Source organism: Bison bison, unplaced genomic scaffold (assembly GCF_000754665.1).
Source record: "Bison bison bison isolate TAMUID 2011002044 unplaced genomic scaffold, Bison_UMD1.0 scf7180017864481, whole genome shotgun sequence".
Taxonomy (NCBI): domain Eukaryota; kingdom Metazoa; phylum Chordata; class Mammalia; order Artiodactyla; family Bovidae; genus Bison; species Bison bison.
The window spans coordinates 2349284-2360360 of record NW_011495041.1 but is presented as its reverse complement, the minus strand read 5'-3'; the positions used below and the strand labels follow the sequence as shown (position 1 = coordinate 2360360).

General features: G+C 50.2%; 1 protein-coding gene across 3 annotated transcripts in view; it reads left to right on the top strand.

Moving 5' to 3' along the window:
- The window catches only part of EVA1C (eva-1 homolog C (C. elegans)), a 102391-nt gene that overhangs the window by 44268 nt on the left and 47046 nt on the right, over window positions 1-11077 (top strand). For 2 of the 3 annotated variants that reach the window (XM_010862300.1, XM_010862302.1), the window contains exons 1-2: window positions 6400-7394; window positions 10552-10675. In XM_010862300.1, coding sequence (XP_010860602.1) covers window positions 7023-7394; window positions 10552-10675 — 496 coding nt within the window. In that variant the 5' untranslated portion in view covers window positions 6400-7022. Of the gene's footprint in view, window positions 1-6399; window positions 7395-10551; window positions 10676-11077 lie in introns of those variants that run through there. The other variant, XM_010862301.1, reaches the window with a different exon arrangement.

The following is an 11077-nucleotide window of genomic DNA, read 5'->3' as shown; positions in this document are numbered from 1 at the left end:
TCCCTAAAGGGACCGTATTAAGAGGTGGGGCCAAGGGTGGAGCTTAAGTCATGAGGGCGGAGCCTTCATGAATGGTCGTTTAGTGGCTAAGTCGTGTCTGACCTTTAGGACCACATGGACTGCAGCATGCCAGGCCTCCCTGTCCCTCACTGTCTCCCAGACTTTGCCAAAGTTTATGTCCATTGAGGTGGTGACACTATCCAACCATCTCGTCCTCTGCCGCCCTTTTCTCCTTTTGCTTTCAATCTTTCCCAGCCTTTGTGAATGGGATTCACTAATCCCATGAATCTCTTACGGAAGAGACCCATAGAATTCCCCTGGCTCTTCCACAGTGAGAAGAGGCCATCTGTGAACCAGGAAGAGGGCTCTCACCAGAACATGACCGTGTCGGTCCCTTGACCTTGGACTTCCAGCCCCCAGAACTGTGAGAAATGAATTCCATTGCTCATAAGCCACCCTGTCTGTGGGTTTCATTAATGCATCCTGAATGGCATCGTGTTAAGTCACTTCAGTCGTGTCTGACTCTTTGTGACCCTATGGGCCCAGCCAGTCTCCTCTGTCCATGGGGATTCTCCAGGCTAGAATGCTGGAGTGGGTTGCCATTTCTTCCTCTAAGGGATCTTCCCAACCCAGAGATCGAACCTGCATCTCCTACATTGGTAGGTGGGTCCTTTATATACCTAGGGCCACCCTGGAGGCCCATCCTGAATGAAGTAAGGTACTCAGTAATGTGCTGACTCAGCCCAACACACTGGAAAGAGTGGGCATGCTCAGTGGGGAAGGTGATTGCACGCTGGAAGGGGCTTTAGATTGGGAGCAGGTCATCTGTTCTCTGCACTTTGTTCAAGGTCAGCCTTGGCAGTGGACTCTTGCTCCTCCACAGTTCCTACCTTTATGCTGTGAGATGTCTGATCCAGAGGGCATCTTCCCAGCTCCTGGGGTCCTCTTTCCCAAGAACCTCTTCCTACACTGACTTCTTACACCCTCCACCACGACCATTTCCATCTCTTGTAACTGCTCCACCTTGAAATCTGATCAAGCAACTTTGGGCCATGGGGTCCTCCATCTCCAGCTTGCTGGTATGACTGCCCCCACTGACACTGTGGATCTCAGCAGACCTCTGTTCCCCTGGTCCTCTCCTGCAACTGTCTCTTTCCCTGTATTTATTTGTTTATTTCTTTAAAATGTACTTATTGATTTATTTCTGGCTGCACTGGATCTTCACTGTTCCAAGCGGGCTTTTCTCGAGTTGTGGTGAGTGGGGGCTTCTCTCAGCTTCCTATTGTGGTGACCTCTCTTGTTGCAGAACACAGGCTCCAGGTGCTCGGATTTCAGGAGTTCCAGCACATGGGCTTTGTTGACCCGCAGCATGTGCGATCTTCCCGGACCAGGGATCGAACCCATGTCCCCTGCATTGGCAGACAGATTCTTAACCATTGGACCTCCAGGGAAGTCCCACCTTACCTATATTTAGCTTGGAGCCCACAGTTCATCATTTCAAGCTCTCTCTTGCTAACATCCCCTTTCAAATTTGTCTGATCCTAACCCACAGTGAGAAATGTAATTTAAACATGACCTCGGACTCCTGTGCCTTTGTATTTATACACACACATGTGTACATACATAGATTCTCTCCCAACCTCATCTTCACCAAGTCATTATAAGGGTCATCTGTACAAACTCTTAGTTTCCTATGGCTGCTCTCATGTTCACCCAGCATAAACATATTCTCTTACAGTTCTGGAGGTCAGAAGTCTAAAATCAAGGTGTTGGCAAAGCTGCGTTCTTTTGGGGGAATTCAGGGTACCATCTGTTTCCTTATCTTTCCCAATTTCTAGATACTGCCTGCATTTTTGGCTCATGGCTGCTCCGTTCCAACCTCTAGTTCTGTGGCTACTCCTCCTTCCTCTGACTCTGATCTTCCTGCCTCCATCTTATAAGGACCTTAGAATTATATTGGTGTCTCCCAGATCATCCAAGGTGTCTTGCCATCTCAAGATCTTTAAATTAATCATAACTGCAAAATCCCTTTTGTGATGTAAAGTAATATATTTATAGATTCTGGGGACTGGTCCCTGTGGACATTTGCGGGGGATTCTTCTGTCTACCGGGTGAGCCATCTGCATATTTTTTATTCATTCCTTTGTCTGTGTGGGGTCTTGGTTGTAGCACGCAGGATCTTTGGTTGTGGCCTACGGATTCTCTGGTTGCAGCTTGTGGGCCCAGTAGTTGTGGTGCCTGGAGTTAGTTGCACTGTGGCATGTAGGATCTTAGTTCTCCAACCAGGGATTGAACCCACGTCTTCTGCATTGCAGGGCAGATTCTTAACCACTGGACCACCGGGGAAGTTCCCATTTTCTTAACTTCTGCTCACATTCAACCTTTTCTAAACAGGCTCCCGTTACCCACTCACCATCCCAGATGCCCCTCCAAGTGGTCCTTGATGACCCCCATGTTGCTGAAAGCAGGGGTAGTTCTAACTGTCCTTCTTTTGATCTCTTAGTAGCTTCTAACACAGCCAATCAGAATGGGGCATAGAAAGCACCTCTGGGGGCCCTAATGTGGGCAGGCCGATAAGCGTTTCCTAGACTTCCATTTATTAACTTTCATAAGGGAATCTCTGACTCAAGAACTGTTAGACCATCAGCTCAGGGTTCTCCTTTCAGGTGGATAATGTCATGCAGAGTCTCAAATTACAGACTACAGGTTTGCATCATGGTAAGCACAGAGCTGGGTTTCCCAGGTGGCTCAGAGGCAAAGAGTCTGCCTGCCAGTGCAGGAGATGTGGGTTCAATCAATCCCTGGGGCAGGAAGATCCCCTGGAGAAGGAAATGGTGGCCCATTCCAGTATTCTTGCCTGGAAAATTCCATGGACAGAGGAGCCTGGTGGGCTGCAGTCCATGGGGTCGCAAAGAGTGGGACGACTTAGCGACTAAACAACAACAAGCAGAGTTAGAGGCAGAGGCCAGTTTTAAGGGCTTTTCCTAGACTTTCTTTATTAGTATAAAGTATTGGTCACGAAGCTGCAGGTAAAGGTTTTTTAAACAAACATTTATCTACCAACAAAAATTTGCACAGATCCTAAGTGCGCAGCCAGTGAACTTAGACACAGTGACATGTGTAGCCGCCCTTCAAGTCGAGAAGGAGCTTTGGCAGCTCACATACACTCCCCCTCATGTCCCCTCCCTGTCACCTAACCCTCTCTTCCCTAAGGTCATGCTAGCCTGGGGATGCATGGGTGGTTTTTAAACTTTTTCCTTTTTTTTTTTTTTAACTGCATACAACTGTTTTATATTATCTTATTTTAAAGTTTTAAAAATTCTTTTGACCACACCGAACGGCATGTGGGATCTCACTTCCCTGACCTGGGCTCAAACCTGTTCCCCCTGCATTGGAAGGGCAGAGTCTTAACCAGTGGACCACCAAGGAAGTCCAGATTTTTTTCCCCTTTTAAATAGACTTTCTTTCTGAGAAGGTTTAGGTTCACAGCGAAATTGAGCACAAAGCTCAGGGATTTCACCCACAGCTTCCCCCACTACCCCACACAGCCCGCACCAGCGGTGTACTGTCACAGCCAGGGAACCTGCAGTGACACCAGATTGCCACCCAGAGTCCATAGTTCATACCGAGCTTCTCTCTTGACGCGGTGCCACCTTTGATGGTTTCATTGCCCTACACTCCCTCTGTGTTCCACCTATTCATCCCTCTCTCCCCCGCAAACCTCTGGCAACCACTTATATTTTCACTGTCTCCATAGTTTCACCTTTTCCTGAATACCATATAGTTGCAATCATGCGATATGGAGCCTTTTCAAATTGGCTTCTTTCACCTAATCATATACCTCTTGTTTCCTCCATGTCTTTTGTGGCTTCATAGCTCATTTCATTTGTTGTTGTTGTTCAGTCACTACGTCATGTCTGATTCTTGGTGACCCCAAAGACTGCAGCACACCAAACTCCTCTGTCCTCCACTATCTCCCAGAGTTTGCTCAAGCTTATGTGCATTGAATCAGTGATGCCATCCAACCATCTCATTGTCTGCCGCACTCTCCTCCTGCCCTCAGTCTTTTCCAGCATCAGGGTATTTTCCAATGAGTCGATCTTCACATCAGGTGGCCAAAGTATTGGAGCTTCAGCTTCAGTGTCAGTCCTTCCAATGAATATTCAGGGATGCTTTCCTTTAGGATTGACTGGTTTGATCTCCTTGCAGTCCAAGGAATGAATAATATTCCATTGATGGACTTAGGCCTAGGTTTCCGAAGAGGGAATTAGACTGAGTCTAGAGCAAGTTTTACTGCTGAGCTTGTAGAGTGTCAGAACTGATGTATCGGGAAGGAGGCTCCCCTCTCTCCTCAAAGTGCAAAAGGGCCGGAAAGACCTCCAGTTAATCAATTCTGTGCATCGAGCTTCTGTCTCCAGAACATCACTCTCAGGATATGAAGATGGTAGCAGGGAGGCTCTGGCCATTGCTGTGCATCCGGCTGTATTTTGATGCAAACAGTCCCACGGAGATCAAGTTTGTTTCCTGAAGACAAACTACTAACACATGACAAACTGGGTGATGAGAGGTGATAGTCCGAACACAGCAGAAGTTTCTTTCTCACTCACATGACAGTCTGTGCAGCAGGCAGCAATTCACTTCATCAGTCTGGGAATCAGGCCCCTTTGGTCTTGTGGCTCCATCTGTCCCAGGGCCTTAACATCATTTAGCCAGAGTAAATGGCCTTTCGAACAGACCATAAACACTAAGCTGAGGTCATGCTCCCAGAACTGATTTAAGCTTTCAGCCAGCTGAGCATCCCCATGAAGGACAGGGTATGATGGACAAGAACATTTTATTGACAAAGCCGAGGGGATCCAAGGATGAGAGTACAACCCTGGGAAGCTTCAGGGTGGGTACCGGCCTGCGGGCAGCCTCAGAGCCACCCTGAGCTCCCAGGATCCTAAGACCCCACAGAGAATCTTGCATAAATCATGGCGTCATCAGGGCCCACCTGTGCACCCTACAGGATGACCCTGACCTGGGGCCCCAGGACCAGCAAGGGATCTCTGCCTGGTCCCTCTCGGTGCCCCGAGGGGTTCACCTTATAAGTAACAACATTCCAACAAACAGGATCCTGACTCACAATGCATGCATGCATGCTAAGTCACTTCAGTCATGTCCAACTCTTTGTGATCCTATGGACCGCAGCCCACTAGGCTCCTCTGTCCATGGGATTCTCCAGACAAAGATACTGGAGTGGGTTGCCGTGCCCTTCTCCAGAGGATCTTCCTGACCCAGGGGTCAAACCCACATCTTTTACATCTACTGCATTGGCAAGTGGGTTCTTTACCACTAATGTCACCTGGGAAGCCCCGATTCACAGGCTTTTTTGCTGCTCAAAGCTAGACTTTACTTCTCTAAGTGAAGTTAATTCGGGGTGGCTGATTCCTTGGCCGGTCTTATGATGGTGGTCGTGGGTGGGAAGGAAAAAAGTAATTACAGCCGGACACCTAAGGTCTGGATGCAGAGTGCTGGTGAGGGCGCCCAGTCTTCGCTTTCACACTGGGCAGGTGTGCTTTGGCAGGTGAGCCCCACCTAGGGCCGAGCATCTGAGTCCCTTCTCAGCGACCATCAGGGGAGCCCAGGGAGCTGGACTGGGCGCCTTTTGTCAATCATGACGGTTCAGAGAGGATTTTGAAACCAAAGCAGGAATAGCTCAAGCACGGCCCATCCCTGCGGGGACTGGGGCGCTTGGAGGCTGCCTTCCTCCACACCCCTCCTCCCCTCGAAGGCTGACGCTGCCACACCATCTCCCACACACCTCCCCAGAAAGTCCCTGGCTTCCCTCCCAGCTGCCTCGCGATTGACCTCATGAGGTGTGAGAAGGAGGAAAGGAATCTGCATCTCAGATGAACCTTCCTTCCTCCTTTCTGAGAAAACGTCCAGGCTGCTGGTGCCTGCCAGGCCGTCCACAGCTCCTCCGAGCCCAAGGCCTTTTCGACCCAGCCAGCCTCGCTGGAGGTGCAGTGACAGGGAGCCGGTATAAGTCTCCTGGGGCTGCTGTAACAAATGACTGTGAACTCAGATGACTGAAAACCGTAGAAATACATTCTCTCATAGTTCTGGAAGTCAGAAGTCTAGATCAGGTGTCAGCAGGGTCGTGCTGTCTTCAAAGTTTCTCAGGAAGAATCTTTCCTGGGACTTCCCTGGTGGTCCAGGGGTTAAGACTCTGAGCTTCCATTGCAGGTGACACAGGTTCGATCCCTGGTCAGGGAACTAAGATCCCACAGACTGTGCAGCACAGCCACACACACACACACACACACATATATATTTACAAGATCCCACAGACTGTGCCCCACACACACACACACACACACACACACACACATATATGTTTTAACTAAAAAAAAGAATCTTTCCTACTGTCTTCCAGCTCCCATTGGCTCCTGACCACCCTGGAGGTTCTTGGCTTGCAGAGACATCACTGTAGTCTTTACATGATTGCCGCCCCGTGTCTCCCTCTCTTCTCGTCAGGACACCAGTCATATAGGATTCAGGGACCTTCTCACTCCTGATCTCAGCTTCACTAATTACATCTGCCATGACCCTGTGTCCAAATAAGGTCACATTCTGAGGTTCCTGGTGAAAGTCAATTTGGGGGAAGACACTGCTGGACCCATAACGGAGCCCTACCATCCCCTCTCCCCTCCCTTCAGAGAAGTCCCTTACCCTAGGCAGGATGCCTGCCTTGGTTTCTTCTCCAGGACAGAGGCAGGCCCAGGACTGGTTTTCTAAAATAAAATGGGCATCCTCTCGGTCCAGGAAGGCCTGGCCCAGCTAGTGGGAGATCAGAGAAGCCAAGTCTCCCTCTTCCTACGTTACAGAGATGCTTCAGGACTTCTTGCCTCCTGGCCAGCCCTTCAGTGCTTCCTGGAGGGAACACGCTCTCGGAGCCTTGCCGCGGGCCAGCCCAGACCAAGGGGTCCAGCCCAGACAGAAAAGCCAGCATCTGCTCCCTTTCGGCCCCCAGCTGTCTGATGTCCTGTCCCAGGGAGCAAGGGAGGAAGCCCCGCCCACAGCGGATGAAGCCCCGCCCACACCTTCTGCACTGCCCAGCCCCCGCCCAAGGGGAGCTGAGGTCCTCCCGCTCCGAAATCCATGAAGGAGTGGTGAAGTCCTACACCCCTTGTAACCCAGCTGAATATTTTCCAGGTTACCTAACCAAACTCCTGCAAAACCACACCGCCTATGCCTGTGACGGGGACCATTTGAATCTGCAGTGTCCTCGGCATTCCACGATAAGTGTCCAGTCGGCATTTTATGGGCAAGATTACCAAAAGTGTAGTCCGCAGCAGCCTGCCTCCCAGAGGGAAGACAGCCTAACCTGTGTGGTGCCCACCACACTGCAGGTATTGCCTTTCCTAAGATGTTCTAAGATGACAAAATGGTTTTCTATCTTTCTGCCTCTGCCTCTCTGTCCCTCTCTCTGTGTATATACTTGTGATTCCACAGTTCACTCCAAGCAAGCCTGATCCCTGAAAATCTCCGTGTAGACAGATCACGAATTTGGCAAATGAGCTAGTCTTTGCTTCTGAGTCTGTATAGAATGCCTACTTATTGGAGCCCTCCGGTGATACACTTGCAGAATGAATTTATTAAAAGACACGCTGCTCCCTGCATTAAAGCTAAGTCATACCATTATGCTGGGTTTCAACCTCGAGACTTAACATCTCTCATCAGCCCCTCCACCCCCCACCCCACCCCCAGGAGACAAGGAAAGGCCATGCCTGCTTTAGTAGAAACTGCAAGGCAGACATCAGAGGTCATGGTCAGATTCTTAGAGAATGCACTCAAGGAAGAGGAATATCAATAATTATCTTTGCTATTTTTTAGGCTTTGCTTCTTCAGTTATAGATAATCATGTTATTCTGGTTTGGATCTCTGTTGAACAGTCTCTGCTGGTTAACTGTTTGGATCTCTGTTGACCAGTCTCTGCTGGTTTACTCTTGATAGTACCAGGAATTGGGGGTGGAGGTGCGGAGCTGACTCATTTTTTTTTCGATTGGCATTGGGGAAACACTTGGTCTATGAGGAGGTCAAAACTAATGCATTCTGTAGCAGCGCACAAAAAACCTGAAAGAACTCTTCTGGCCAACCCCAGTATCCATGATGACTTTCAACTATTCTTGCTTTCAGTTACCCAAACAACCTCCATCCAGCTTTCCTGGCCCCCTCAACATCTATAACTAGTTGGCCAAGGTTATGGAGTCAGTTGTTTTTTTTTTTTTTTTAATGCCTCCGAAGTTCCCTATGAATCTGTTGATGTCAAGGCGGTTAGAGTAGCTGGTGAATTAGATGTCAGCTTGATTTTTGTCTGTTGTGAGAAATGAGAGTAACGGTAAATTTCCGAAAAGGATTGGGGAGAAATAGAATCAGCTTCAACACGGCACAGCTCTGCCTAAGGCTGGAAGAGGAGAAACAAACCTAATGTGATAACGTAAGGTTTTGTCTGTTGCCTGGACTATTTATTGCTTCATGCCAAGCACTGTAGTATCTGGGTGGTCACGTGATTGGTGAAGACACCCACCAAGAAACCACATAAATGTGTTTGAATGAATCCCCTGGTTTCCATGCCCTGAGGAGAGACAACATGTTTCTTCTGGAGATGAGCATTTCCTTTCCTTGCATGCCCCACCTTCCCTCCAGCCCTTCCCCGTACCCTGAAAATGTCCCTATTCCTAAGTCCAGCAGCCCATGCCCACCTGCCTGGTGCCAAGCTTTTCCCTGGGCTTTCAAAGAACAGTGACCAGTGCCACCAAGGCGGAAGTGCCTACTTTGGGGAGGTATGAACTCCTGGCACACGCGGGCACCAACCTTATCCTCTGATCTGGGCGCCTGCCTCTGCCAGGCAACCCCGAGGGAAGAGGATGTTCCCGTAACCAGGCGGACGACTCAGCATTTGTAAACACAGTCCGGATGTTGTTCAGAGGGCTCGTCTGCCAGAAGCATCCCTGCGTGCTGCTCTTTTTCCTCCAGAGGTTAAGAGATTCTTTCCTCTTTTAACCTGTGTTTTGAGAGCTGATGCAAGGGGCTTCCTCAGAGGGCGGTTGCCCAACGTAGGAGGGAGCGGGGTGACACCTTCCCATCTACCTCATCCCGAGACTAAATGGCTATAGGAAGTCCCCTCCCTGCACCTCTCAGCTCTGACACACTTTGGAAAGAGCGCTGCCTTGGGTCCCGTGGTTGTAACACAAGGAGCTATGCAACGGCTGATGATTCCCTCAGCCAAGGAATATGCTCCATCTTTTGGGGGTCCTTGGGGATTTCCCTGGGCATTTCTCCTGATTTTATGCACAACTGTGAGGCCCCTAAGGTGACAGAGAATACCTGGTAGGGCCAGCATCCTTCACGGAGATATTCCATGGGCGACTGTGAGAACACGGTGACTCCAGACAGGCTTGTGAATTGGCACTAAATTCAGTCCAACAGGAATAAGTAGATTCTTAGGAGCGTTTTTCCTATTCTTGATGTGGAGGACCTCTGTGTTCATGATGGGGGGGGCGGTCCTGACCCATGTGGGAACTGGGAGGGCAGCAGTGGGATGGAGGCCTACTTGCGACCCAGTGGTGGGTGGTCCCCGAGCTTGCCCAGAGCAGACTCACTCACAAAGGTGTGATCAGCCTGGGAAAGGTCAGGAGAGGCTTGAAGGAAAGTGTTTAAAGCCAGAGGCTCAACAGAAAGCCTGAGTGTTCTGCTGGATGGGATACCGCTCAGAAGTGGGTGGGTCCTGTGTCCTTGCGGTTGGTGAGGGTAAGGATCAACTTTTTAATTTTCATGTGTTGACCTGCATTTGGGTCGGGGTTTCCAAAAACTGAAAATGAAAGTGTTAGTCGCTCAGTCGTGTCTGTCTCTTTGTTATCCCATGGACTGTGGCCCTCCAGAGTCCTCTGTCCATGGGATTCTCCAGGCAAGAATACTGGAGTAGTTAGCCATTCCCTTCCCCAGGGGATCTTCCCAACCCAGGGATTGAACCCGGGTCTCCTGCCTTGCAGGTGGATTCTTTTACCATCTGAGTCACCGGGGAAGCCCAGGAGTCTTCCAAACACTAACGGTTCCTGTGACCCGTGTTGGGGGTTTCTAAGGATGCGTAGCTGTGACTGTTTCGCACAGCCGTGGTGGGTAGGGGTGGGCATCTGCGTTTCTTCCAGTCCACCCTCTGTGGTACCTTGATATAGCTTATGTCCCCAGGAGCCTCCACGATGTCACTCTTTCGCCAGAACTTCAGTAGTGGTGCCAGGCAAGGCTAATTGGAGACTGGTTTTCTGTGGGAGGCCTGGCGCTGTTGGAGCAGATATTTTTTTGTGAGGAGCGATGGGCAGACCGGGGCCGATCCGATCAGCCCCGTGTGGGTGCTTCTGTCTTAGACTTAGGCTCAGACTCAGACTTTAAATGGGAGCCCCAGGCCAGGCAGGCAGGGGCCCGTCCCTCCAGAGCAGCCCAGGCGTGGGGTCCCGCAGACGCTGCATGTGGTTCTCAAGCCTGTCCCTTTTCTACCTCTCCTTTTAGAAGGTGCTGGACGAGTGTCAGAACCAGCGGGCCTGCCACCTCCTGGTCAATAGCCGTGTTTTTGGACCTGACCTTTGTCCAGGAAGCAGTAAATACCTCCTGGTCTCCTTTAAATGCCAACCTAGTAAGTAACTGCCGAGGGGGGCAGAGTGCGTGGGGGTGTGGGCTCCCAGTTTCATTCATAGCCTGATGAAAATGCTCCGCCAGTGGACCAGTTGGCATCCGTCCAGCTTTGGAACGCTTATTATTAGACATGCCGGGGTCCCAGCCTCGTGTGTGTGCACACTTACCTGTGTAGGTTCTTGGCCCCTGAGTTTTCTTCTTTTTAATTCGTTTATTTAGTTATTTGGCTGTGCTGGGGTCTTCGTTACTGCATGCGGGCTTTTTCTTGCTGCATGCAGGCTCTCTCTGGTTGAGGGGAACAGGGCGCCGGCTTCTCATTGCAGTGGCTTCTCTTGTTGCGGAGCACGGGCTTCTGGGCACTCAGGCTTCAGTAGCTGTGGCACCCAGGCTCAGTAGTTACAGC